The 27,907-nt window shown below is 46.5% G+C and overlaps 1 protein-coding gene across 1 annotated transcript; it reads right to left on the bottom strand.

The window, feature by feature from the left end:
• Nucleotides 1–9,770: 9,770 nt before the first annotated feature.
• On the bottom strand, nt 9,771–25,101 carry HSD3B7 (hydroxy-delta-5-steroid dehydrogenase, 3 beta- and steroid delta-isomerase 7). Its single transcript, XM_036394906.1, has 6 exons — nt 24,954–25,101; nt 20,153–20,308; nt 16,740–16,848; nt 12,129–12,228; nt 11,105–11,267; nt 9,771–10,210 (listed from the first exon to the last, which is right to left on the bottom strand). The coding sequence occupies exons 1-6, from the start codon at nt 25,099–25,101 to the stop codon at nt 9,771–9,773; spliced, it is 1,116 nt and encodes a 371-aa protein (XP_036250799.1).
• Between the last annotated feature and the right edge of the window lie 2,806 nt (nt 25,102–27,907).

Genomic DNA, 27,907 nt, shown 5'->3' with positions numbered 1-27,907 from the left:
ACGAACTGGGGCCTGGTTTTGATTTAGCTCTGTTTATTAACTGAGCAGTGCTGACATATTTTAGTGCAACATATAAAATCTAAGGCTTTTTCTTAAGCTGAGGAAATGAGGTTATGTGACATTGATCCAAAATGGAGGGGAGTATTTTAGGTTTCATGTTAACAGACAAGGGAGCAGAGACAGGGGAAATGCAGTTTTTCTCCTGTCCTCCCTGCCAAGTCCTCTGCAAATGGGGCAGAAACACCAGGTTTCAGTAAAGTCCGGTGCAGATTTCAAACCAGCTGCAAATGGCTTTTGATCATTTTGTCATGTGTGTGAAGGATTGTAAGAATCAGTTTAAAACCTGAATTGAGACAATAAGAAATTCAAAATAACGTCTGCTTGAGTTATTCAGCTCTGAAAAGAGTTGGACACGAATGTCCCATGGCTACAGTGAAGGTACAAGATGTTGTCCCCATTAAATGGAAGAGGAAACTGAGGCCAGAAATGTGGGAATGGTGATTCAGTGGGGAGAGAAGAGGTTGGTCCTTCAGGTTTTAGGACCTTATGGAATCCCACCATCACCAGGAATGTCGGCTAAGGATCACTGACTAAGGAAATCTAGAGCTTTCTGGCACAAAATAGTGATCTGCAGACAGGCAATGACAGGCCATTAATAGGCCTGGAAATATGGATTTGCATTAACTTTTTGAGGCGTTTTGTAAGGCCCTTGGCTGCCTGTCAGAGCACTGAAGCTGGTGCATTGTTCCAGCACTGGAGTTGCTGCTGTTGGTGTGAGTCCAGAGCTGCTGTGGTTGTGCAATGCTCCCAAGTCCTTGCTTTTCTCCTGATTACCTCCTGAATGGAAGTCCTCTCCTTGGTTTTGATAACAGCTATTAAATTTGGCTGCACCCACTCAACATTGCTGTGCTTCTTGGAAATAGGGCAGGGGTTGTGTAACTTCCATTCATCTGTCCATGCAGAGCAGTTAATTTCCATTATTGAGGTTTCCCAACATCATAAGAGAGTTGCATTAATGGGGCTTATCTGTGATAACCAGTGCAAACTAGTGCAGGAAAATCTGTGAACAGAGCCAGCCCTGTTTAATTCAGCCTGGTGAGTGAACATTACACCATTACCCTCCACCAGCATCTCTCAGCTTCCTGCTCCTCCCACGCCTCTCCTGACCTCTGTCAGGTGGTGCTTGGAAACCCACTGGCTGTACTTTGGTCCCTGTTTCAGCTGGAGCTGCCTGTTAGAGGTTCCCACCATCAGTGACTCTGGGATCTGAGCAAGCTGTGCTGTCATTCCACCAAATTCCCTCAGTTCCCTCCAGGAGTGTGGGGTTGCCCATTTCCCTCCTGCAGGCAGCCCAGGCTCACTGGTGCATCTCCCCTGTCCCATCCCTTTAGTCTCCCCAGGAAGAAGAGCTGAAGGAGCTCACATGTTGCCCCATGTAATCTCACTCCTAGCTGACATTTCTCCTCCTCCTCCACTCATTTATCCCAAATCCCTTCCTTTTCAGATCCCTTCATTTCCTCCTGCTCTTGCTTTTTAAGCCTTCTCTTATGTGACTTAGTGTCTAGAACAGTTTCCCTCTGTACTTCTCTCCCCTTTCAAATCCTTCCTTAAACCACAGCCACTTCAGCAAGTCCTCCTTTTCAGAGCAGTAATCCCCAGTTATGCCAGAGCCCACAAACATTATCTGGTGTCATGTCAAGCCTGTGCACAGCCTCTGAGGGAGGCTGGGCAGGTTTCTGAGAGGGAGCAGAGCTTCTAAATCCCTTTGAAATGGAACACAAATCAGGCACCTCGTTCTCTTTGGTGTCAAAGCCCTGTTCTTGTCCCAGGGCAGGGTGTGGATTTAGGGACAGGATGCAGCAGCACCATGCAGAGTGTGAGAGGTTTGTGTGGAACCACAAATCATTTGGATGTGTGAGTTAAGGGCATGTCCCCAGAGCTAAGATGGGCTGGTTTAGATGTGTCTCGTGGGGCTGGTTCTTGCCCAGTTGCTCATTTCCAGATGTGGATTTTGAGAGGCAGAACTCACAAGTGCTGTCTCCTGTTAGGGATCCCCCCACTGTCAGTCCCCATCTCTGTGTAAGTAACTGGGATTGCTCCCAGTGGGATCAGCAGCAGCAGGACTTGGAAGCTTTGCTTTTTGGTCACCAGCTGTGGAACAGGTTTGCTACCAGGGGCAATCCCTCTGTTCCCAGTGAGGCTGATGCTGTGAGAGTCCTGTACAAAAGTGACATTGAGCATCGTGGAAACGTCAGGAATACTTATCCTGCTGTGCTTCTCAAAGGAAAAGACGTTGGAGCTGGGATTTAGGATGAGGGTAGTGTAGTCAAAAAGGGGTTTAGGACTAGGACTAGGCATGGGTGTGACCATGGGGCAGCGTGTTGGTTGCTGTCTAGAGGGCAGAGCAGAGAAGTAATTCAGGTGGTGGAGAGTCTGCTCCTACATCCCCAAAAAGCAGGGTGTTCACAGGGATCCCAGCAGGCCTGCACTGGGCTGGTGAAAACCCTGTGGTAAAACCTCTCTGAGGGGCTTCTCAGGTCTCAAGCCCTAAACATGTTGTGAGCAATTCCATTTGCTCCTCATGCTGTGATTTCATTCCCAGCATTGTTAGGAGCAGCCTGTGAGTGGATGGGACTCCTGTGGCTGCTCCTGGTGCAGCTCCCAGGGGACTCTGCCTGATCAAAAGTGCTGCCCAAGATAATGTGAACTGTCAGTCATGATCAGGCCTTAATGAGTGCTGGATTCAGCTCAGTTAGAAACCCACTCTAAGAGGGGAAAAACCCCTCCCATGGCCATGTCTGTCCAGTGGAGTAAAACACTGGAAGGGGCTGTGGTCCACAAGCTGACACACTTGTGGGATGCATTCTCCTCCTTTAGAAAGATGAAAGGTAAAAGAAGGAGGAAAGGCCTATTCCTGATCAATTGCCAAAATCATAAAATGCAGAGAGAGGGAGAGGGGAAGAAACCAGCTGTAAATGTAAAAACCAGCACAAAACGCCCGTGGAGCTGGGGCTGAACCCGAGTCTGCAAGCTGCAGTCAGCTCCTGTGCCTTGAGTGAGGTCCCTTGCATGTCTGACTCCCTGGCTGGGGTGGCCAGGCTGGGGCTCTCAGCAGGGCCCTGAGAGCAGTGCAGGTCCTGGCAGCCCTGGGGACAGCAGGGTCACCTCCCCTCCTGCTGCCCCTGGCACTGGGAGCAGCTCAGGGCTCCCCTGGAAACCCTGCCCTGGGCTGGGGTGCTGCAGCAGCAGGAGGAGGAGGAGGAGGATGGGTGACTGGAGAGGATGAACACTGAGTGGGGCCAGGCTGCCCATTCCAGCAGCTCTGGATTTATTTCTGTTCATTCACTGCAAGTCACAATCCATTCTCTTCATTTTCATTCTTCCATGCTGTGACACCCTTAAAATCCGTGGTACATTTAGCTTTTTATTTCCATTTAATACCTTTTAAAATGATCTAATGCAGACAGATTACAGACACTGAGGGTTACTGTCCTTTGGTAGAAAAACCCTGTTTAATAAAATATTGAGAGACAGACTGGCCCCTCCATGCATTAAAAAAGAGAGATATACTACATTTAGATGCTGTGGCAGTAAAACTTTATAGACTTATCAATTTTGGACAGTCATATTCTCCTGAAGTTTTCAAATCACCTTGCAAAGGCAGCCAGCTCTCCTGGTTTGGAAATCAGAACCAGTTGTTTTTGCAGTTTGCAGTATTTAATGTAGATCTATGTAAATTGCTAGGGGAGGGGGAGGAGAAGAGTTTGATCTTAAAATATAATTTGGATTGTTCTCATCTTTTCTTGTAAAGGCTGTTTTGATCATTTGTTGCCACCTCCCAGTTTTCAAACATCTCAGTCTCAAAAAGTTCTGATACTTTTAAAGATAAGGATCAAAATTTATGTAGTTTTGTCTCTTAGTTCTCATGCCCTCATGCCTTTGACATTCAGGTTTGCAAACTTCCCCTATCAAAGGGCTTTAACATCTTTCCTTTTCCTTTCCTTTTTTTTTTAATTTTTAAAATTAAAATTGACATTCTCATTTAATAATGTGACTCTAGGTGCCAAGATTTTCAGAAAAAATGCCAAATACCACAATACCTACGGGAATTTGCAACCTTATTATTAGTAATGGGCGCCTCTTGCTTCTTTTCAAGCCTCCTGAGATTTTGTTGTTTCATCTAAATCCACCCAAATTCTGTGATCTTTAAAAGTGGGAAGAGTGGAAAAGTACCTCCTCAAGAGAAGAACTGATTAGAAAGCATGGGTCTAATTTCCAGTTTGAAACTCTTTAAATATCAAATATTTTCAGGTGTAAGGTTTGGTTGCCTGAAATGTTGTTTTTTCCCCACTTTTTTCTTGCTTTGCTGGTAGAATGAAGGATTTGATTTAACGTTATATGCCTGGAAAAAATAAAGCATTTAATTTACATTTTACAAGGCAGTTATTGCAGGTTAATTAAATATCAATTGAGTGTTATAGGCCATATTAAGATTTATTAATAACCCAGCAGATAAATCTCCTTGGAATTCAATTAAATGAAAATCACATAAAAATATATGTGCAATTTTATTCAGATAATACATAAAACTTGTGAATTATTGTGCAGCATTGTACAGTAAGTTGATTAATGGGAATTAATTGTTGAAATGGAGAAAAATCAATTTAAACTTCCTGTAGAAGCTATAAGAAGCTTGGTATTCTTGTCCCACACCCTTGGAAAGCTGAGTCTGTGTCTGCACTTAGACTCTGCCATGGGATGAGTTGGAATAAATGTGCTTGCTCTCCTCTCACCTGCTTTAGCTCAGCATTTTGGGCTCAGAGAAAGGAATTAGTCACTGTTGCCAGCGTGTTCTGTGGAGCTAATTGTGCCACTGGAGCTTTAGAGGTGACAAAAGGAGCAGGAAGGTGACACTGGTGGGTGTCCCTGGCACTGAGAGCACCCCTGGGCTTGTGCCCCGTGTCACAGGCAGGTCCCTGCTGGCCCCAGGAGGATGAGGAGCTCTGGGGCTGTGACCCAGCAGATTTGGGAGCTTTTTGCCCTTTGGATGCTGTTCCCACTCTGTCCCAGTGCTCCCAAGGCAGTTCTGCCAGCCAGGCTGTGCAGAGCAGCGTGTGGGGCTTTAACCAGTCTCAAGCTGTGTCAAGGGAAATATGGGTTGGATATTAGCAAGAAGTTTTTTACAGAAAAGGTGATAAAGTGAAAAAGTTCTGGAAGGGTCTGCCCGGGTGGTGGAGTCCCCATCCCTGGGTGTGTTTAACAAAGCCTGGATGTGGCACTGGGTGCCAGGGTTTAGTTGAGGTGTTGGGGCATGGACTTGATGAGCTTGAAGGTCTCTTCCAACCTGGTCATTCTGTGAATTCTGTGAATTCTGTGAATTCTGTGAATTCTGTGAACCAGGATTAGTGAGGGGCTCAAGGCCCTTCGGGGAAGCAAAGCGTCTGACATCTCAGATGAGGTTAGGGAGCTTGTGAGAAATGCTACTCACGTTCAAAAATGTAAAAGGTTTATTAAACCTTATCAAAATATGACAGAAGACTGAATAGAGAAAATATTACGGTGCTGGGAGCAGAGGACTTTTCCCAACATGTGCTTGTCCTCACAATGGAGGTTTCCATTGTGGAAACCTCAAGGGCTCCCCACAAAGGGCCTTTTAACCCTTTAGCCTCCCCCAAAATTTTGTCCATCTTGTTCTTCACTGTCCAGTGGTGGAGATCACTTCATTAAATCTTGACTGGAGCTCAGGTGCTGCCATAGTAACAAACTGACCCTCCAAATGTCCCAAACCCAGGCCACCCCCTGATAACAACACAAGGAGGGTAAAACATAACTATAAATCTGTAAAACTTCTCTTAACATATATACATTATATTTGCCTTCTAATTGTGAGAGTCAATCATTGCATTACTCAACTATCACAAGCTGGACTTGAAAATATCTTCCCAATCCTCGCATGGGGCCTGGCCTGGTGCCATCTGCTCCCTGTGCATCCTGAGTTAAACACTGTCAATATGAGATTATGTTCCAATTACAGGACCAGACTGACTGGTTTAACTCCTACCATGAATCTATTTTGCTTTATTAGCATGCCCTGACTCTGTGACTGATGTACCAGACACCAAAAGAGATGGGCTCTGCCCAGAGGGCTTTGTCTCACAGGAACACGCCGGGAGAAGACCGAACGTGGCAGAAAATGCAGATGAATGAGTAACTCAGTCGAGATTTTCTTTTTAATTTGGGGATTCTTTGCTTGGTTTTGCGTTTGGCTTGAGTTTTAATATTGCTAAATTTGCTTCCTTCAGACGTTGCACAAGAACAGAGACTTACAGAGAAACTCAAACAGGGTTAGGCATGTGGCTCTTTGAAGAGTGTGTGTTGGGGGGTGAGCACTCCTGAGCGTGGAAAACCAAGGGAGAGCCCTGCTCCAGCTCACACAACAGCTCCAGCTGAGCCAGGGCCCGTCCTGGGGAAGTTTAGCCATGTTGAAAACACAAGCAGGTGTCAGTCCTTGCTCATCCTCCCTGCTCCTGCAGCAGAGATTGCCTGCATCTGTCTCCTCTGTGCTTCAGCTCTGCTTCTCCCTGCAATAGTTGTCAGGGATATTAGCATTAAATACTTACTGCCTGGCTTAACTAAGGGGTAAGATAGGATTTAATTTGTATGGCTGAAATCCAATTATATAATGGAGCCCCTGGGGGAAGCAGTTATACCTGCTGAATCTCTTGGATGAGTAATTGTGCACAAAGGCTCCTCTCCAGAAGTAGAAACAGATCTGAAATATTTTTTCTTTTCTCTTTTTTTGCTGCTGCTGTTACATAATAAGGCTGAGACCCTGAAAAGAAAAGCCAATGACAACCCAATGCAGTAGAAAGAATTAAAGCATTGCCAGGGGAAAACAAGTTATAATCTGATAAAATCAAGGATCTAACAGGAAGTCTGCAGCAGAATTAGCTTGGAGGAGCCAAAAGGCAGGGCAGCCAAAGGAAGCTTACTCATCTTTTTGGAAAATAGCACAGAGGCTTTGCTGTCTAACTTCCCCCCCTATTTCTACCATGACCAGGGAAAGGGAATCCTCTGGTTGCTTTTGTCAAAGCTTGGGAGTTGTAGGTATTAAAAAAGCTGAGCAGCCAGCTAATTCAGATACATCTGAAAAATCCAGCACTTAACCACCTTTGAAAATCCCTTCTGCTTATCCTGCATGTCATCTGCACCCTGATAAGCATCAGACTCATAGGTGATGATGAGCAGGACAGGAACAAAAGCGTGATGAAGTTCCCAGCAAGGTTTATGAAAGCAGGCAAGCTTGTAAGGCATTAATCTCTGGGATAGTACTGGGGCTTGACAACTCTCCCATCTGATATCTGCAGCAGCTCCAAATCCCACAAAGGAATTACTGAGGGACTGGGGCTGAAGGCATCAGCCTGTTGTGCTTGTGCAAGGCTCCTCAGAGGTCAGAGCGCCAAAATTCATTCTATTTTTAAAAACAAAAAAGCAAACTTTTATTCTTTTCTAATGAGCTCTGAGTGGAAAAAACAATTTCCTCAGTGTTTTTGATTTCAGGGCTACATGCAGATAAAACCGTGACTGCTTCCAGCCAGGGGAGGGAAGGCCAGAATTCCCAGAGTGAGGACAGAGCCCTCAGCCTCGCTGCCTGGGCAGGGATTTCAGTCCTTGCAGAACGCTGCTAAATCCTGGTGAGGCTCCACGAGGAGGGACCTGTTCCCAGCCTCGCAGCTCCACCCAGTGGCTCTTTTTTGGCAGGATAAATCCATAATTTCAGAGGCATCAGAACTTGTTGAGGCCAACACTGATGAACGGTGGAGATGCTCTGGGATGTGCAGGAGGAATTGAGGGTGTATTTGTTTGTCACATTCTTTGAGTTGCCAGCTACCATTTGGATAATGGCAAAAAACTTGCTAAGAGACTTTTAGTGAATATAGAAAAATCAGAAATCTCATCATCCCCTTTCTTAACCCCTCCCAGCACAAGTGGAAGGGGGAAATAGTAGGGAACTGGTAATTTACACACTTCACCTTTTCAAATTCTCTGTGAGCAGATTGAAACAGTTTGGGCCAAACTTATTGTTATATGAGCTTAGTAATGAACTACCAAAAGAACTGATTTCTGATCTGTAAGCTCATTTTGAAAAAGAATTCTCTTATGAGTGTGAATTTAACTTGGCAGCTCTCACTGTATTGCTCCACTTTCCTTCCTGGGTAATTACCAGGACTAACAGGAAGCAAATTTTCATCATTTCTATCAAGGATGCCATGCTGAAACTTGCTGCTTCCAGGAGTATCAGGGCACTTGTAATTAAAATAAGCTTCTATTTGTGCATATGCACACTTTTACTCCAAGAACACTCAAGAGACGGGTACAGATTCACAGAACACAGAAGTGTGACATTAACAGTGTTTATTTTCAATTTGAGCCAGTATTGTAAAAATATCCCATTCCTCCGAGCTCAAGTGAAAACTGACATCTCAGTTGTGCATAATGTAGATTTACCAGCCTCTCTGCAAGTCTTAAAAATAGAGAAGCTGATAAACTGATAGAAACCACAGTTTTGCTGTGAATCTCCTGGAAGTGCCCACCCCATCTGTGTGAGGAAAATATCATCTGTGAAATGCTGCTCCCAGATGGGCTGTGCAGCTCCAGTGCCATGCAAGGAGTTGAAATGACCTCTTCCTCCTGGAGTTCAAACGTTATTTAGCATAAATGCAGCCCCTAAGGCCTTCACTTCACTTGCTTTCTGCCAGCACAGCAGCTGAACATGGGCTTTAATCTGCTTTGTTTTGCCATTGGAGAGCTCTGTAGTAAGAGATTTGGAGTTACAAAATACATGGATCCCACCTTTAAGCTTGTAGACATCACTTCTCCATCCATACAATTAAAGGTAAATCAGTCTATGCCTTGTTAGGACCAAAGATCAGAGGTTTTTCTTTTAGAGGGATAATATTTCAAAATAGATATTCAGTATTCCACAGGTAAAGAGTAACAGGAAGCATCTTGCAAAGGGCAGTTTTGGAAAAGGGATTTTTTTTTTTCATTATATTAAACACTAAATCAGAGCAATAACCTGCTGGGTTTTACTTGTCCTCCCCAAAACTATCACTGAAGAGCCCTTCAGTGTCTGAGCCAGGTACAGCCACCCCACCAAATATCCAAGCCAATGGCTCCCAGGCTGTGGAACAAAACTGGTTCACTGATTTTACCACAAAGGAGTTTTCTGGGCACCATCTCCCAGCTGAGCTTGTTCTCTCTTGTTCCCACAAGTCCCTCACCATGGTGGCACCATGGCAATGAGGGAGGCCAGCAAGTCCTGTGTGTGTGCAAGGAAGGTTTCAAATGCCCATGGGACACAAAATAGCTGAGATTTTGGCATGGCAAGGCTATCACAGCTTGCAGCCTGTGAGTTTTCTCCCTCTCTGTTTCTGTACCAGGATTTCTGTGTTTGCCAAAGATCTGTGCAGGTTGTGAAGCTCCCTTCCCTGCACCAAGGGAAATATAGGTTGGATATTAGGAAAAAGTTTTTCACAGAAAGAGTGATAAAGTTCTGGAAGGGTCTGCCTGAGGAGGTGGGGGAATCACCACCCCTGGATATGTCTAAAAAAATAACTGGATGTGGCACTGGGTGCCAGGGTTTAGTTGAGGTGTTGGGGCTGGGTTGGGCTCGATGATCTTGAAGGTCTCTCCCAACCCAGTGATTCTGTGAATTCAGATGAAACCTGCTGCTGTGATAAGCTACCTCCTTACCCCAAAAGTGCTGTTCAGTTCTTCTTTTCCTGCAGCTGGGGGGGTGCCAGGCTCCCTGCAGCTGCTTTCAGCCACTGTGCAGTCCTGAGCCTGCTCTCCTGCCACGTGAACAGGGGCCTGTACCCAAAATGCCTGGAGGCCTTGTCTGTCTCAAAGGAGAAGGTGGTGACTATGGTGTTCAGCAGGGGCACGTTGAGGAAAGGCTGTGGCCTCCAGAAAGGGGACAGGATGACCCTGATGATCCTGTGCAGTTGTATCATCAACCACATCTTCCAGTAGGGGATGTGAGAGCCCAGCCTCAGCGAGGGGTCTGCACTGGAGAGCAGCTGGTGCCTGACCAGGAAACCCTTCCTGCTTGGGGTGTCATCATAGCAGTAATACACCTGTCCTGCCAGCAGCTCTGCCTTCAGCTGCAGGTGCCTTGCTGCAAGGACATGCATCCATGCCACATTCCCTGCAGAAATAACAGAGGGAGAGGAACAGCCATTCAGGAGGAGCTCAGTTTCCCTGTTCACCATAGAATGAGTGCATTGGATGTACCAGCTTCAGTGCTGGGAAGCAGGGAGGCACTCATGTGTGCTCAGCTGTGCTGCAGAGAGACTGAGTAGTTAATCCAGGCCTCCAAGATCCTTTAAACCTTTGGTGTCCCCTTTGAGCTGGACAATTAATGTGCCTTGTGATCCTGGTTCACGTGAAGCAAAAGGCAGTGTTTTGTAGTGAGAGCAGGATGAATAGGAGGCAGTGCTCCAGGGTTTTATCCCTGCCTCTACTGTGAGCCTTTGAAGGAGTCACTTGATTTACCTGGGCCTGATTCTTCTCTAACAGCATTTTCAAAATCTGCACTTTTGGAAAAAGACATATAAGTGTGGTGCACAGAAATCACTGAATGCCTGCATGATCTAATGGTGAATTACAACCCCTGAAAGGCACCAAAATAAATTCTTCCTATAGGTTTTGTGAGTAATTTCTTTGCTTGCTAAAACTGGTCATGTAGTGCAGCCTTTTCTGTAAAGAACTTGATAAATAGTGGTAGTTTAATTTTTTTTTTCTAATGAAGAAGTGTCTTTTCCTAGCAAAAACATTTTAAAAACAGACAGAATTTCTCTCTGCCCCCCATATATCCCTGAAACACTTCTCAAAGGGCATAAAGAAAACTCTTCCCAGGAAAATAGTAATGAGACACTTTTAAAATCCTTTAGCCAGTCTAAGTTTTGTGGCTCCAAACCCATTTGTGCTCATTCACCATGCTGATCTCTCAGTCTGGGGAGATTATGGCTAAGCTGACGTGTACAATCCCCTGTGACTAAAGCTGGTAGCACCCATGCAAGGAGCTCAGCCCTTCACTCACCCACGTAGGTGTGATTCCTCTCGGTGTCCTCAGGCTCCAGGTAGTTCAGAACACCCCTCCTGGCTCTGGCAAGCGAGTACAGCTCCTGCAGGAACCCTGCCTTCTCCCCATACACGGTGTTGGCACGGAGGACACAGGTTCTGAGTGTGCCGCCATTGCTCAGCTGCAAAATCAGGGAGGGATGTCAGGGGATGGATCCAGTCTGGGTGGATCCAGAGATGGGATCTCCCACAGTGACACTGGGTTTCCTGGATAAATCCAAACCCTGGGAGTTCTGGCCTAGAGGAGTCAACATTTGCAGAGCTGCTCTGCCTGCTTGGCACCTGTTTTGGGTCCCTAAGAACACAAGGAGGTGCCCAGTTTGATTTTTTTTTTTTTTTTTCACTGCAGACCTGCACCCATGTGGTGCTCCTTGAGAGGCTGGAGAGTGCTGGTGGCATGAATTCTTCTGCAGTTTGGTGTATAAAAGAGGATTTGCAACAACCAAAACCAGGTACCACAGCAAGCCAGCCCAACTGGCTGGCCTCAAACTGGGACTAGGGCAGAGATGCTCCAGGCAGTGGTTTAGAGCACAAATGTCATTTTTACATTCTCCTTAATTGTCTAGAAGAACTCATATGTGCTGCAAGCCTAAAACACTGAACAGGGGGCTAGTCCTGGGTACACCAATATTTTTAGTTCTTAAGTCACTCTGGAAAGCCTGAAAATTACACTTTTTTTCAGTATGAACTAGTTGAACCTGGTTCCTTCAGCCCTAATTTAGCACAGCCCTTTCCAAAGTCACACTCCTGCTGGAGCTGAAGCAGAGGCTCAAAGGGAAGAACCCTGTGATCCTGGGAGAGTCTGGCAGCTTCCTGCTGATGTGGGAATATCAGGCTTTGGGAGGCTTAGGACAACGTGGTTTATGCATCAAATCCAGGCAGAGGTTGGATACACACTTAGCCAGGAGCTGTGGGGTTTCTCCATCTCCCTCTCCTCCTGCCCTGTGCTGTAATTCAAGGGCTGCTACCACTGGATTTTGTACCTTTGCTCCGTTGGCTTCAAGCACAATTTTTTCTGCCATGGCTTTTGTCTTCCCATAGGGCAGCTCCACTTCCCCAGTGTACTGAGTGTCCTCATTTCCTCTGGAACAGATTGTGGGAGACAGGGAGTGACCATGGGGTGTGGGATTTTCAGGGTCCCCTGTTGTGGGGAGGGATGATGAATCTGACTCCATGTTCTTAGAAGGCTAATTTATTGTTATATTATATTATATTATATTATATTATATTATATTATATTATATTATATTATATTATATTATATTATATTATATTATATCATACTATACTATACTACAACTATTCTAAAGAATAAAGAATACTGACAGAAGGCTAAAAGATAATAATGAAAAACTCTTCACTCTCACCAGAGCCTCGACACAGCTGGCTGTGATTGGTCATTAGTTAAAACAATTCACATGAAACCAATGAAACAATCACCTGAACCTCTGTTTTGTATAAACAATCTCAATGTACATTCCAAAGCAGCAAAACACAGGAGACAGCAAATCAGATAATTGTTGTTTTCATTTTTCTCTGAGGCTTCTCAGCTTCCCAGGAGAAGAAATCCTGGTGAAGGGATTTTTCAGAAAATGTGACAGTGACAATGGGGCAGAGCACAGGGCTCAGGGACATCTGTCCCAGGCTGGTTTGCTCTGCATTCCCTGCTCCCAGGAGTTTCTGCTGCCTGGCAGCAATGGGAATCTCAGCTCCTCACTGCACTTTAGGAGGAATAAAGCCCCAAGGAACACCAGGTGCTTCAGGGTGTTCACAGGCAGGTTTGCATGGGGCAGAGCTGGATTTAGGTTTGTCTAATAGCAAGATTGAAATAACATTCCATCAGGCAAATTAGAAGGCAGCAGAGTGACATTTTTAAGCAACTCGGAGCAAGGTAAAAAGAGCACAAGAAGATGGAGGGCAGGAAAATGAGAGCAATTCTACTTCATTTTTTCATCAAGGGCAGAGAAAAGCCTCTCATGAGCCATAAACTAAAAGGAGAAACCAGCTACTTAATTTTCTCACAGAGTTGATTAAAGTTGGGAGGCGTTTGCTGGGGATGTGGTGGAGCTGCTGGAGATCTCCTGGAAGCCTTGCAATCAGCAGGGTTGGGCTGGGATTGCTCCTTCATCTCCCCTCACAAATTACCCTTGAGGGGAAGGAGAAGCAAAGAACCCATGGCCAAGGACAAGCAGGGAACCCTGGGCTGTGGCTGGAAGACAACCTGCTCCTTACAGCTGCCAAGGGGCAAACCTCATGTGGGATCTCACATGCAACTGGCCTCACAGGGCCTGGAATAATTCCAAGGAGAAAGCAGAAAGCAGCTCTATTCCCCAAAGGGTGTCAGCATCACGTCCCTGTGGTTTTAGATCAGCCTGAGACCATCATGGGATTTGATTAAACATCTCCAGAGGGCTCTGGAGTGAAGAAACCTGGCTTGCAGCATGGGGAAGGAGCATCCACTTGCTCCCCTGAGTAGCAGAGATGAGCTCTCCCTCCCTCCATGTGCTGCTGGAGACTTTATTCCCATTTTTAAATTAATTTTCTCTATATTTTGCTGTTCAAGAGAAATCCACCCTGGCAAACCAGGACCTGCCAGGCATGGGGTACCCCACACAGGGCAAAGAGGAATCCTCACCCTCCTGTGGCAGATGGGCTCAGATACATCTCCTGTTCAGTGGCCTGTGAGGACTTCACCCTGCAAATCTGCAGCAGAGGTGTTTTTGTCAAACACTGGGCCTTGGGAGAGTCAGCTCTGACTCAGGCTCCCTCTTTGACCTTGGCAAGTTGTTTTCTCTTTTCTGTGCTCAGATCTCCCTGTGTAAAACGTGGCTGGTGCAGCTGCCTGGCCCCTGCCTGTTCAGCAGTCTGGCATGTTGTGTGTCAGATATCCCAGCTGAGATCAGGCTCTCCTTGCACTACAGCAACAGAAATAAATTAGGAGCATCAGAAATGCAAACTCCTCACACACCCTGGGCTTCTATCACAAAACCCTCCTCCCCTCCCTGTGTTTACAGGGCATGAACAAGAGACAAACCAAAAAACAAGCAAGACAAAAGATTGATTGTGCAAGGTTTGTTGCAAGCCCAGGAGAGGCCCAAGACAATTAGTGGGGGGTTATCTAGAAGTTCTAGTTTTAATTGCTTTCTCTTTTTTTTTTAATCAATTTTTTTAGGTTTTGGTTTGGGGTTTTTTTCCTGTTTTTTTGCCCTGCAAAGCTTTTGAAAAGCAGCAGCCTCACAAAGGGACAAACCTGCCTGCTGTTCCTGGGCTCTGCTGTGTGTGCCTTCCCCCACCCCTCTGAAGCTTGGTAGTAACAAAGAGCTCAGCATAATGCTCTTGCTTTTCAAAACGATCCCAGATAAGTGAACGCTAATCAGAGTGGAGCAGCATTGTCAGAAGGTATCTCAGCAGTGCCTGTCTCCCAGGGATTGAGACTGACAGAGGCATTTTCTATTATTGTTGGATGCTGAGGTGTGAGCATTATCCCTGAGCCCATCACCCCGGCCAGAGACTCCTCCTGCTTTGTCTGTGCCAATTCCCTGCACGTAAAAGGGAGGAAAATAAATTCTACAGTGCAGTGATGGAGAAGGGAGACAGAGGAAAAGGAAAAGGCAGGATCCTGGACTGTGAGGGAGAGGGCAGAACAGATGGGGTGGGGAGATGGGAAGAGGAGGAAGGAGAGAGGCATCACCTATGCCTTCAGTCTGCAGAGCAGAGCCATGTTATGCTGCTCCCAATCCTCCCTGGGCCCCCCCTGAGGCAGGTGGGGTAAGTTTTCGCTGGGAGGCTGATACTTCTCATTATCTAATTCCTTTCATTTAAAATCAAAATAATTGGAGAATGAAGACCCCTCTCTAGGGCTTCCTCTCAGGATAATGGGAGAATCTGAACAGAACACTGAAAGGCTCCAGGTGTGGCTTTGTTTGTGTTTGTGGTGGGGAAGGCTGTTCACAGCTCCATGAGCATCAGCCTGGGTGGGTTTTCTTGCCCCTGTTGGTGCCTGCTTTACAAGCCAAAGGACTGTGATCAGGCAAGATCTGGGGCTGATTTTTTCAAGACATCTGTTCACATCTTTCTCTTAACTCACAGGACTAAAATACTGACAAGTATGTGCCTGTATCTACATGAATTCTTAGGAATTATTTGTATTTGCTAGTGACCAAATTCCATAGCTTTGCAGTGACACAGTCCCCAGTGCTTGTGGTCCCAAGTGGATTGAGTTGCTCTCATGGATTTTTTCATAAACCAGACATTTATTCTACAGATTTGAGTGCTTAGACACTTTTCAAAACAAGGGGCTTATGCCTTAACTTACTTGTGAGCATGAAATTTTGGCTTGTAGGCAATTTTAAGTTGTCTTTTCTAGCTGGGCTCAAATTTCTGGAACCAAATGACTGAAGGCAGCTGTGCCCAGCCTGGCTGCCTGTGGAGACACCACTTGACTTGGAGCCAGCTCCCCTGGCACACAAATTTCCAGGGGCTGACCAGTTTGTGTGGCTACAACCAGGCTTGAAATCAGCAAGGAGCCTTCCAATGCACATCAGACTGCCCTCAAATTTAACCTAAAACTTCAGCCCCTGAAGTTTTTTAAGATATTTCTTCAGAAATATCAGCCCTGCTCTCAAGGTGCAGGTGCTGTTGCCCCAGGAATACAAAAGTATTCCCAAATCCTGATGCTGAGGCCTGAGCAGGGATGTCAGCTGATTGTCAAAGTCACTTCTGGAGATCAAAGCAAAAAAAACCCCTCAAAATTGTTATTTTAACCACTGTCTTTGCATTGATCCAAATCCCACTTTTGCCACAGAGGCTTTTCTAAAGCTCTGCTGCTGCTTCTGGGTCTGTGGGTCAATCTCATGGGAGCCCAAACAGAGGAGAAGGGTTGAGCATAAAATTCCCTGAAGCCCAGGAGGTAGCCCCCATGAGCATGTTCCAGGAAGAAGGATTTTGAGGGATAGAAGGGTACAATTTTCAGGTCAGAAGCAGGTAACAGAAAGAAGTGACTACACCTGAATCCTGCAGGTTCACACAGTGCCTCTCTCCCCTAAGACTTCATGGGCAATTACTTTTTCTGGGATAATGCTACATGAGATTTGCCCACATTTGATAACAGGAGATGGGCACAGGCTTGCCAGCAGTTCCCTGTGGAGTTGGGAGGAGAAGGGGCAGTGTGGTGGTGGCAGTGAGGCACCACCTGCCCTTTGGGCTGACTCATTGTGAGGGAGAGCAAAACCTCTGACCCAACAGCAGGATGTAATTTGGCCATATCCCAAACTTTGAGCATGTGAAACCTTATCTGAAAATTATTTTAGGGCTCAGAGGAGCAGGGCTGTAGATCCAGGGACAGCCTGGCAGTGCAGCTGGGCCACACAGCTCACACCTTGGGGTATCACTGGCCAGGCTTAGGCTGGGAAGAGCCACAGTTCCTAAATGAGCAGAGCAGCAAGGAAAGGTTTTCAAGAAGGAGAAGAGGAGCAAACAGGAAGGGGAACACAAATCTTCTCCTCAGTAGCTCAAATCTCCACCTGGCTGCAGTTGCATTGCAGTTGTTTGACTGGACAAAGTAAAGTAAAAGGAGAAGGTTTGCTGAGGCTCACCTGAGCAGGGGCTCACAGGAGGTGTTGGGTCCCACGGCAGCGATGGAGCTGGTGTACAGCAGGTATGGGATGCTCAGGGCACAGCAGGCCCTTACCACATTTTCAGTTCCTGTGGGGCAAGATGGGAAGGACAAACATTCAACCACCTTGTCTTGATTCTTGTTGTGCAAATCCAAACAGATTCCCAGCATTTTTCCAACCTGGAACTAACCCATCTTTTTTTATGACTGAAAAGATGTAAAGCCCCAGGTGAGGGCTGCATTTTCTCAGAAGGGGATGGTTGATAACATGAGTAGTTTATAACATAGTTTATAACATGAGTAGCAGTCACATCCACAGCTCTGATATGCCTGATCCTCCATGGCCATTGGCAACTGACTTAAGTTGGGTTTTAGAGCTGCTGACAAAGGGAAGCTGAGGGCTTGGCAGAGCAAAACCCCATATTTTTTCATTTGGGGGCAGGTTGTTGGTGAGCTGCAGCATTCTGGCAAAGCATCAGTGTTTTAGTTGCATGTGTTGCTCTGTAGAAGAGCTGCAGGGTGCTACATGGTGAAACCACTCCATCAGACTCCTGATAGCTGCAGAACTTTAAATAAAATAATGAGGGCAGTTTATAAGTCCATGTGAAATCCAGACAAATCCAAAACATGGTTTGCTTTAAGGAAGGTTGTTCTGGCTGAATTATTTGGTCAGTGTGTGTGGTTTAGTGTGGTTATTTTGGAGTATTTTGGTGGGTTTGAATGATTTGTGACTCTTTCAGGGGTGGTTTTTTGCATTCATTGTGATTTTGATCCAAGTTGATCCTGTGAGAGCCTCAATGACAAGGACTGAGCCTTCAGACCTGGTAAGGCAGATCTGAAAGGAAGTTTGTAGGGTTGGCTTCCAGAAACCTCCACACTATTTGTGCCTGGCTAAGCAGGCTCTGCCCTGAGCCTGTCTGCAGATCTTGTGTGGGAGGGCTTCTTTTTGCTCTTAAGGGCATAATCTGAAATTACCAAGGAAATCCTGAGTTCAGGATAATTTCCAAGCACATGAATCCATCTGAAATCCCAGTGGAAAAGAATCAATGTGCTTCTCCATGAGCCTATCACAATATGTAAAGTTAACTGAGAACCCCTGGTGAGAAACATCACTGGAAACAGCTGAGTTAAAATCCATTCAGCTTAACAAAAAGCAGATTAAAAAGTCTTTAAGTGACTAGATGGAAAAAATAATTCTTGTAGAAGAGAACTCTTCAATTCAGTCAACAAGGCTCTAACAGGATTCAGCAGCCAGTGGTTGAAACAGAGGAGGGAATCAAAGCAGAAGATGTAAATTTTGGCCAGAAATGATAATTAACCATAGCCACACCACCACTCCTCAGCATTGTTATGGCTTGCTGAAAGCCATGATAGATAGCCCATTAACTTGCACCCTTAATTTGAGGCAACAAGTCTGTTGAAAAGGAATGGTCCAATTTAGCCACAAATTGTTGGGCTTAGAGCAGTAATTGGATGGATTTCTGTGGCCTGAGTTGCACAGAGGAGCCAGCTAGAGGATTATATACTTGACCTCTCCTGACCCTGCTTTTTTCCATGGAGTCTACAGCAGGTATCAAATACCATTTTCATTCTTTTATCTGCCATGATTTTAATAGAGAACTTCAGGCTGATCTCTCAGTTCAGGATTTTGAGGAGCCCTAGTGAGGGCAGCAGCCCCATTTTGGGGAGTTCCACGTGGAGCCGTCCAAGGGGAGGCAGAAATGCAGGACAGGCTCTTCTTAAACCATCCCAGACCATGCTCCTCAAAGAGTCACACTGGAAAATCCTTGCATGTGTGGTTTTCTGGGAATGTCACCAACATCTGCAAGAGGTTTGGTTTGCTGAGGAGGGAACTTGCCCCGTGTTCAGTGCTCTCTGTAAATCCTCCCTGAGCTGAAGCACTGAGCTCACAGCAACAGTGAGGGGGAAGAGCTCACAAAGCCACTAAAAAGCAGCATGAACCCTCAGGCTCTGAATATTCTCAGAACACAGAGAGCACAATACAGGCTCTTAAAAGCATTGAGTTTTGAAAACAAGTACAGCAATGAAAAGAAGGCTGGAATTTAAATGTTACCCTTGAATGTATCAGCAAATAGTCGAAGCCCTAAGCAGTAATTGAGTTGGAGATGTATATATATTTTTAAAAAAATAAAATTCCTTCCTTTTGGTTAATGACTATTTTAGTAGCTAACAGCCTGAGGTACCACTGGAATTGCTTCTGTAATAGGGATTTCATTATTTTTATAGCCTGTGCTTATTTCCCAGATTTATGAACAAACTTTCTCTAAGCAGATCTTGCACCAAACATGAAATTGGCTCTTGGTGGTAGGAGGACAGGGCTGTGGAGCTCTCAGTTACACATGGCCTGTTGGTACATGATAGCTGGGAACTCTGACTAATTAAACAGCATCACTCTGCTAATTAAAACAGCATCACTCCCTTCTGGTGGGTGCAGCTCAACGGGTACAGCCTTGTGCTGGTATAGACAGGGCAAAATCCTTGGGAAAGCTATGAGCTATCCAGAACAGGGTTTAGTTTTAATTGCTGTCCTTGTCACACACCAAACAGTTTCAGACCACTGTAGGTGTGTCCTGACCCATCTCAGTGCCACCAGGGGAAGTTCTGCCCTGGCCCAGGAGAGCTGTGCCAAAACCGAGCCCAGATTTGATGAGAGGAGGAAGGACAGGGGGCAAAGGGAGAACCTCCCTGCCAGAAAGGTTCTGGGCACCTTTGCCCTGAGCAAGGACAGAGGGGCAAAGGAAGAAACCTCCCTGCTGGAAAGGTTCTGGGCATCTTTTCCCACCCAGGGTGTGAGGGATTCAGGCAGAAGGAGCAGAAAATGTGGCTGGATGTGGCTGAAGGTGTTTGAGAGGGCAGGGCTGTGCCCAGGGCCCCATGAGGGGACAGGGCTGTGCCCAGAGCCCCGTGAGGGGACAGGGCTGTGCCCAGGGCCCCGTGAGGGGACAGGGCAGTGCCCAGGGCCCCATGAGGTGACGGACAGGGCAGTGCCCAGAGCCCCGTGAGGTGACAGGGCTGTGCCCAGAGCCCCGTGAGGGGACAGGGCTGTGCCCAGAGCCCCGTGAGGGGACAGGGCAGTGCCCAGGGCCCATGAGGGGACAGAGCAGTGCCCAGAGCCCATGAGGGGACAGGGCTGTACCCAGGGCCCCGTGAGGGGACAGAGCAGTGCCCAGAGCCCATGAGGGGACAGGGCTGTACCCAGGGCCCCATGAGGGGACAGGGCTGTGCCCAGGGCCCATGAGGGGACAGGGCTGTGCCCAGAGCCCCGTGAGGGGACAGGGCTGTGCCCAGGGGCAGAGCCCCGTGAGGGGACAGGGCTGTGCCCAGGGCCCCGTGAGGGGACAGGGCTGTGCCCAGGGCCCTGTCTGGGCTCACCCCCGACGTTGACAGCTCTCATCTCCCAGAAGGGCACCGTGCCCCTGTAGTCCACCACTGCAGCCGTGTGCAGCACCACGTGCACCCCCCTCATGGCAGCCAGGAGCGCGTCGGGGTCTCGGATGTCCCCTCTCATCACTGTCACACGAGTGGGAGCTGCAGAAAAACAATGCAGAGACGCAGGGGGGGAAAGGGAGTACAAATCAGCATTTGTACTTACTGCAAAGTACAAAAAAATCTATAATCAAAAAGAATCTATTTCTTTTAATTAAATTTTCATTTAATAAATCAATTATAATAATAAATAATTATTAATTAATAAATCATAAATATTTTATTAATTAATAATTAAATTAATACATAATTTTAAATTGAATAAATATATTTTAATTTAGAAATAAAAATTACAAATTGAACAAAAGTTTTTAAATAAAAAAATTATAAATCAAATCAGCATTTGTACTTTCTGCAAACTACCAAAAATTTATAAATAAAAAATTAATTCGTTAATTTTAATTAAAATTTAATTAAATAAATATAAATAATTAATAATTAATCAGTAACTAACAAGTAATTAATTATAAATTAGATAAATAATCAATTTAATTAAATTAATCCATTCAGTGTAATATATAAATTTAAAAATGAGAAATCAAAAATTATTTTAAAAATTATACATCAAATCAGCATTTGTACTTTCTGCAAACTAAAAAAAATTTATACCTTCCTGCAAAGCATGGAACGTCGTCTCTGCAGGTCAAGGCAAAGCACTCTCTGATAGTGACTGTGCCATTTAAATCCAGCACACCAGGGCAAAATTCCATTTTTTTTTTTGAACTCCAAGAAGCCAGGTTTGCATCTGGTTTTGATGTAACACAGTGTTGTGCATCAGCTGTGGGGCAGGGTGGCTGTGTCTGTGTGTCTGTGTGTCTGTGTGTCTGTGTGTCTGTCAGTGCAGAGCCCCAGCCTGCACCGAGGGCAGCAGGACACTCCTGGCCCAGGGAAGCTGTGCTGGACTTTTCCCTTCAGACACAGAATTTTAGGGCTTGTGTGAACAACTCCTGGTGATTTCAAGAGACATCCCGCAGAGCTTTGTTTAAATTGCAAATACTGGAGATTAAGGAAAATAATGCAGCAAGTTTAAAAAGTTTCATAGGAAATTCCTCCCTTAGAGCCACTCAGACTTTTCCCCCTGTTCCCTTTCACCTCCTCCTTCCTCAGAGTAGCTGCTCCTTGCCTGGCTACTCTTGGCATCTGCTATTTGTTTTCTTGCTTTGAGACAGTGTTGTAACATTTAAGTAGGATTTTTCTCTTTTTCCTTTCCTGTAGTTGGGAATAGACCAGGGAGAAGCTGGGACAAGTAGCCTGTACTCCTCAGGGACTTGCAAGAAGCCACTCAGGGGTTGCTTTGGGAAGGAGATGTTAGGAAAATTAATCCACAAACACTAGAGGTTTATGTCCAAAAAGGAGACAGAGGAGTCCTTTTTGGCTTTATTAGAACAAAGGGAGAGGCCATGGGGCATTCCCCTGGGATCTCTCCAATTTTTGGAGGACGCAGCCTCCTTTTTATCCTCATTTCCCAGCCACATTTCCCTTCTCTCTTTCCCCATTAGCTGAGGTACTTGGGAGGTTCAGACTTCCCAAAACACCCGATACCAGAGATTTCCCTCTAATGTATAACCCTCCCTTTTAATTCTTATGGAATTTAGGGGTTTCTCTTCCCCATTGTTTCTTTCGTCTTTCAATGTCTAATTTCATTTATCAGCAAACCTAAAGTTTATTTGTAAAAGCAAATATCTTTTTCCACTCATCAATCAGTGGAATCCTTCCCATTGTTTCTTTTATCTCCCAGTGCTGGTTTTATCCACCAGCAGACCCAGAGCTTGTTTGTAAAGACAAATCCTCTATTCCTCTCAGAGATGTCTCCTCTGCCCTGGGCAGAGCCCCACTCATGCTGGGCTGGATTGGAATTCCTGGAGGATCCCACAATTCAGGGAAGGGTCTTTGGGGCTGTTATGGTTGGAAACTCTCAGAGAGGATCCAACAGGGCAAGGTGGGCAGAGGATTATTCCTCATGGCCCAGAAGGAGGGATGGAATCCAAGCCAGCAGGTGAAGTGGTTGAGTGTTCTCTGAGGAGGAGACAGGAATTTTACCAAAGGGTCCAGCTGCTTTCTTCATTAGCAGAGCCAACAATCAGTAGACTCACTCTGAGGAGTTTTAATATTAAATTAATTAACATTGAGGATGAATATTAATTTAGTAGTAAAACACAGAGGTGATTCAGTGAGAATAGAGGGTGAAAGGAAGGAGCTGTCCATGAAGCAGAGGTAAAACCCTTGGCTGGAGGACCAGAGGAGGATGCTCCTGCTGAGAGGCAGAGCAGGGTGTCAGCAGGCTCTTGGGGGGAATTTTTCTGCTCCTCTGTTGTTTGAGAAAGCCTAGAAGCCATCAGGCTGAACTGTTGAATAGCCTTTTTCACATCACCTGTGTTAAGGCAGCCAGGTGTAAAGCAACCATGAGGAATTTCCAAATTGACAAGGCCTGGTGAGCTCTTCCCAGGGCTCCTAAAGAGGTCAGGGGTGGAACTGCACCTTTAATGTGTTATCAGCTACTTGGGAGAACGTCTGAAGGCACTGGGAAAGTTCAGCAGAGCAAGTGAAACACTTGTGCTTAGAAGGGAGGTAGAGAAGAGGCAGGAAATTACAGAACATTTTGGTTTCAACCCCAGGAAATTCAGGAGCACGCACTCGAACACGTGTGTGTGAGCACCTGTGGGATAATGGGCAGGATGGAGGCAGCTGACATGGATTTGTCAAGAACAAATCAAGCCAGATAAACCTCCTTTGTTCTTATGACAAGGTAACAGGCTGCAGGGATATTGTGGAACAGGTTGATGTCATCTATCTTGATTTTTGAAGGGCTTTGGAAACTCAGCGTCATTCTCACAAGGAGTCAGTAAAACATGGGCTAAATAAGCCCCATTAAGGAGAGCACAAAGCTGGTGGAATTACAGTTCCCAGGGAATTGCCAGCTGTGGTAGGTGGCTGCCCTGGGGCTTTCCAAGGCTTATTGCTGTATTTGAGTCTTTTTGATTGTTTTCATCAAGAATGTGGCAGATTTGTTCATTAAATCAGCAGATAACATCAGACTGGGAGGGACCATGCTGGAGGATTTGAGTATGAGCTGAATAGAATTAACAGAGTCTGGAGGGGGAGGGGGAAAAAAAGTGAAATTTGATAGGAACAAAGAGAAGTTTTTGGGTTTAGCAAGGAAGAGGCAGCTGCTCTTCATGAAGGAATTAAATTGAGCCAGGGCAGCTCAGGAGCTGTTGCTTGTTGTCATCTGGAAAAGGCACAATTGTAATGACAGGTAGAACAGGAGGATAAATTACAGGATGGAAGAGCCAAATCCATCAGCTTTTTGCAGCAATGGGAAGGCCACTGCCCAAAATTCAATTCCCCCTTTGCAGCCAGGAGCAATGGCAGTGCCCTGCAGTGCTGGATGGAGCAGAGGAGGAGGAAGGAGTGTGTGAGAGCTGCTTTAGCCTGAAGCAGAAACCAGTATGGAGTGGAAGGATGTGGTTTGCAGATGGTAGAGATTGTTGTTAAAAAAAAAAAAAAAAGAGAGAGAGACAGTAATCCTGAAATACCTCTTCTACCTGTAAGTTTAGATGGGAAATCAAGGAGCCAGACTGTACCCACTGCCTGGTGGGGCAGAGATAAATGGGGTGGCCTGGGGACAGAACAAACATCTGTGGTGGGGCAGAGGATGGGGTTGGGATGGCCCCTCAGGCTGCTCCTGCCTCATTGCCTGTGGTTTGCTGGGGTGTCAGGCCACAGAGCCCTCCTGGAGCAGGGATTTTGGCACCTCCCTAAGGTTTAAACAGCTTTTTCTTCAATTATGGGTGCTTTTAAGGTAATTGGCTCCCTGAAAGCTGGGGAAACCAGTCTGCTGAGTTCATCTGCCAGGGAGGTTTCTGATAGTGATATTTCCCTGGGAGTCTTGACTTGCTGTGGGTGCATCCCCTTTCTGTCCATATCTCCCCACAGGATCTCCCTCAGCATTTTTTGCCTCTCTCAAAGCAGGCTGAAGGTTTGGGCAGTCAGAGACAGGGAACCCAGCCCAGCATTAGCTGAGCAGAGCTCCCTGAGCTGCCTTGGCTTGTTTTGCATGGGTATTCCTGAAGCCAGTAAAACAGGATGCTTTTCCCCAACAAATCTCACTGTGCTCAACCCTGCATGAGGGCAGCACTCAGGACAGGATCAAATGAATTAATTCAGTATCTCTGAGTATTTACTGAGACTCACCCTCTCTTTTTTTAAGGCTGCAATAGGTTTCTCTCAATTATTTCCATCATTATTTCACAATGCCTGCAGTAGGTGCTGAGATTGGTTCTGTTGCTGTCACGATTTTCAGTTTATTCCCTCAGAAGCAGTGGCTGGTTGGAGCAGCTCAGGAGGGGGTTGGTTTGTTGGTTTTAGCCCCTTTGTGTCAGACTGGCTGAGCAGCCAAGTTCCCATGTCACAGCCTCTGTGTGCACATGGCTCCTCACAACTGAGCCCTGCCTGGGGACTCAGAGCCTCACTGGGAGGCTTCTCTTGGCTGATCCATCCCTAGGGGTCTTTTTTCTTTGATTTAGTGCTGTGCTGTAAAATTTCTGAGCTGGAAGTTGTTCCTCACCCAGTCTGTTTGTCCAGGTTCCTGCCCCATGCCTGTAACTGTGGCATCTCCAGTGTTCTCCCAGCTGCCAGGAAAGGGAGGGTTATGGGCACTAAATAGTTGTTGGTGGCCTTTTCTTACCTGTGCTGAGTTCTTCTACTTCTTCTCTTGCTACTGAATCAAAAACTCTGACTTCTTTGATGTAGTCTTGTTGAGACAGGAGCTCCACGATCCTCTCCCCCACAAACCCACATCCTCCTGTCACCAGGTAGACCCAGGCTCCATCCATTGCTGCAGATGTTGTTGTGGTTGAGGAGAGAGAGAAGGAGGCTGCCAGGATCTTATTGTGCACTCAGCCAGTGTTTTCTGAGCTAAGTCTAAAGTTTAGCTGCCACAGAATGCTGCTGGGTGAACATTAACTGCAGCTGGTTGCACATAAATCAGCTTTTCCTTGGCACAGTGCTGCCACAGGCCCCTTCTGGGCTCTCTGACCCAGCCTTTCCCTGCTCCATGGCAGCCCATGGCCAGTGGGGCACCTCTGGCTTGCCTTGGTGTGTGTCCAGTCTCAAGCCAAAATTTGGATGCCAGTTTTGCACCCTGGACATTCCCTTCCCACAGGCAGGTTTGTCAGCTGAGGGAGCTCAGTGCTGCCAGGGGATGCTGCCAGGACCCTGTTCCCATGTCCTGGTGGTTTGTGGAGAGCCTTTAGAGCAGCAAATCCAGTGCTGAGCTGTGTCAGGGATGGGCAGCTGGGGTTTGGTGGTCACCAGTTTCACCAGTCTGAGCATCTGGCAGGGCTCTCCTGGATGGATGTGCCTTGAGCTGAATACATCACACACCCCCCTCTCTATGATAGATATATATATATTTATATGTCTTTTTTTTACAACATATATCTATAATATTTATATTTATATATTTACATGTGTTTATATTTATGTATTTTTAGGGGGAGAAAGACCTCTCATAATTTGAAAACTGTGTTGAGTGCAAACTCTACCACATCCTTTGGCAAAGTGTTCCAGCAATTAATTCTCATCACTGATACAAGTTCCATCTTGGCTGACACACCTTTCCCTGCTATGCTACACAGTGTGTGCTGTTTAGTTTCCCACTGGAGTCCAAAAATGGCATCAGCTTTGTCCAAAGGTGCTTGATCCTGTCCTAAAAGTGGGATGTGGCAGGGACAAGACCTGCCCTGTTTCTCCCTGCCTCTCCCAAAAAGGCTCAGAGATAACAAAGCCAGGCCTGATCAGCTCCCAGCTCTCCTTGATGCCAAGCAAATGACATCCTTCAGTCTGGAACAGGCACATTTTTTCCAATCCATCTTTGAAGCAGCTTGTCATTGGTGTTGGTGAACTGTTCCTAGAGGGTAAATAAGGCAATGTGGAGTCCCTGCTTCTTTTTCCTTTACACAGTGTAGTAGCTGTTTTTCTATAGTGTTGCTTGGGAAGTTTAGGGTGAGTTTGTTCCTGTTTCATGTTCACTGCTTTCCCCATGCCCAGGCTGGAATGTGGAGACAATTCCAACTGCATTCATGGCCAGACCACTCTTACCACAGTGCCAGTGCCTGGCACTTGCTGCTGAGCATGAGGTTAATGAAGAGTTAAGGCAGTGAACTCCAAGAGTAGCTGTGTTTTGTTGGTGAATAAATAGTTTTCTTTTAATCAGCTCCTGCTACAAGTTCAATGTGTTCCCCTCTGCCATTGATTTTCCTGGGCTGTGTTAAGCTCAGGAGAAGTCAGTTCCCCTTGCTGTGATTACAATCAGTGGCCATAATGGCCCAGAGACCAACATTGGCCTGATGCTAATTTGGTGCCTGGCAGACCAGCACAGCCACAAATGTCCCAAGAAATTAATTTAGCCTTTTATCCAGCAACTCCCAATCTGTACAGTGGTGATTAACACAGCTGCCTTCCCTCAGAGGACTTTTTGCAAGGATAAATACATCGGAGTTGGAGGTGTTAGGACTCAAAAACTGAGATAAATACACCCTGAGAGACCCAGAGAAGTGCTGCATGGGAATGTCTGGCATGAGGTAACCTTGAGCATGTCCTCATCAGTGCTGCACAAAGCCCTGTGAAGCAGAGACCTCCCCTCTGTGGACATTATTGTGTTTACAAGGCTCAGCCTTCGCTGCACTTTAGGTATCTGCATCTCTGCAGTGCAGTCTGATCAGGAGGGGAAAAACTGGCTGGGATTTACATATCTCATTTTCTTTGGGATATGAAAAACAAGTTCAGAGCCCAGAGCTGTGACATCTGTGACAGAAACCGCCCAGGCCCTCCCCTCCAGCCTCCCTTGCCAACACAGAGGTGTTGCATCTCCAGGGGCAGCTGCTCCCAGAGTAGGAAGGTTAAAAGAAGGGCTTTACCCACATCATCTTCTGGCAGTTTGAATTGCCAAAAGAGATGACTCTGGGGGTCTCCACAAGCCCAGAGGCACACTCAGAGAGCACCCAAAGGCTGCTGGAGGGGGCAGATGCCCAGGAGGTACCAGGAGATGTCAAGGAGCGGGTCTGGGCAGCCCTTGCAGTCTTAGCTGAGCCAACTCAACCTCCTTGTACTGGGAGAAAACTTTTGGGGAAGTGAGGAACACTGCAAATATCAGCAGATTTGAATTTACACTGATGGCAGAGCACAATTCTCTGTCTGGCTTGCTCCCTCCTCACAATTTGCTGCAGCCTCCTGTCCTCTGAGTGCCCCACTGAGCTGGGATCCCTGGGACTGCCCTGGCACAAAATTCCTGCAGGAGCTGGAGGAGAAATCTGCCAGGTCTGGGCAGAGCCTCCCTCTGCAATGCACAGCAAGGTGCTCAAAGGTGACCTGAGAGGCTGCCTGAGGAGCTAAAACACCTCCCCATGAGGGCAGGATGAGCCCCTGTGTTTGGGATGTGCCCCTGTGTTTGGGATCTGTCCCTGTGTCTGGGATGTATTGCTGTGTTTGGATGTGTCCCCATGTTTGGGATGAGTCCCCGTGTTTGGGATGTGTCCCCATATCTGGGATCTGTCCCTGTGTTTGGCTCTGGTGGCTGGGAATGCTGAGGGCTGGCTCTGTGTGTCCTGCAGACTGATCTCTGTCCAACACCTGCAGAGG

Source organism: Molothrus ater, chromosome 21 (genome assembly GCF_012460135.2).
Source record: "Molothrus ater isolate BHLD 08-10-18 breed brown headed cowbird chromosome 21, BPBGC_Mater_1.1, whole genome shotgun sequence".
Taxonomy (NCBI): domain Eukaryota; kingdom Metazoa; phylum Chordata; class Aves; order Passeriformes; family Icteridae; genus Molothrus; species Molothrus ater.
This window is presented reverse-complemented; position numbering and strand designations above follow the sequence as displayed.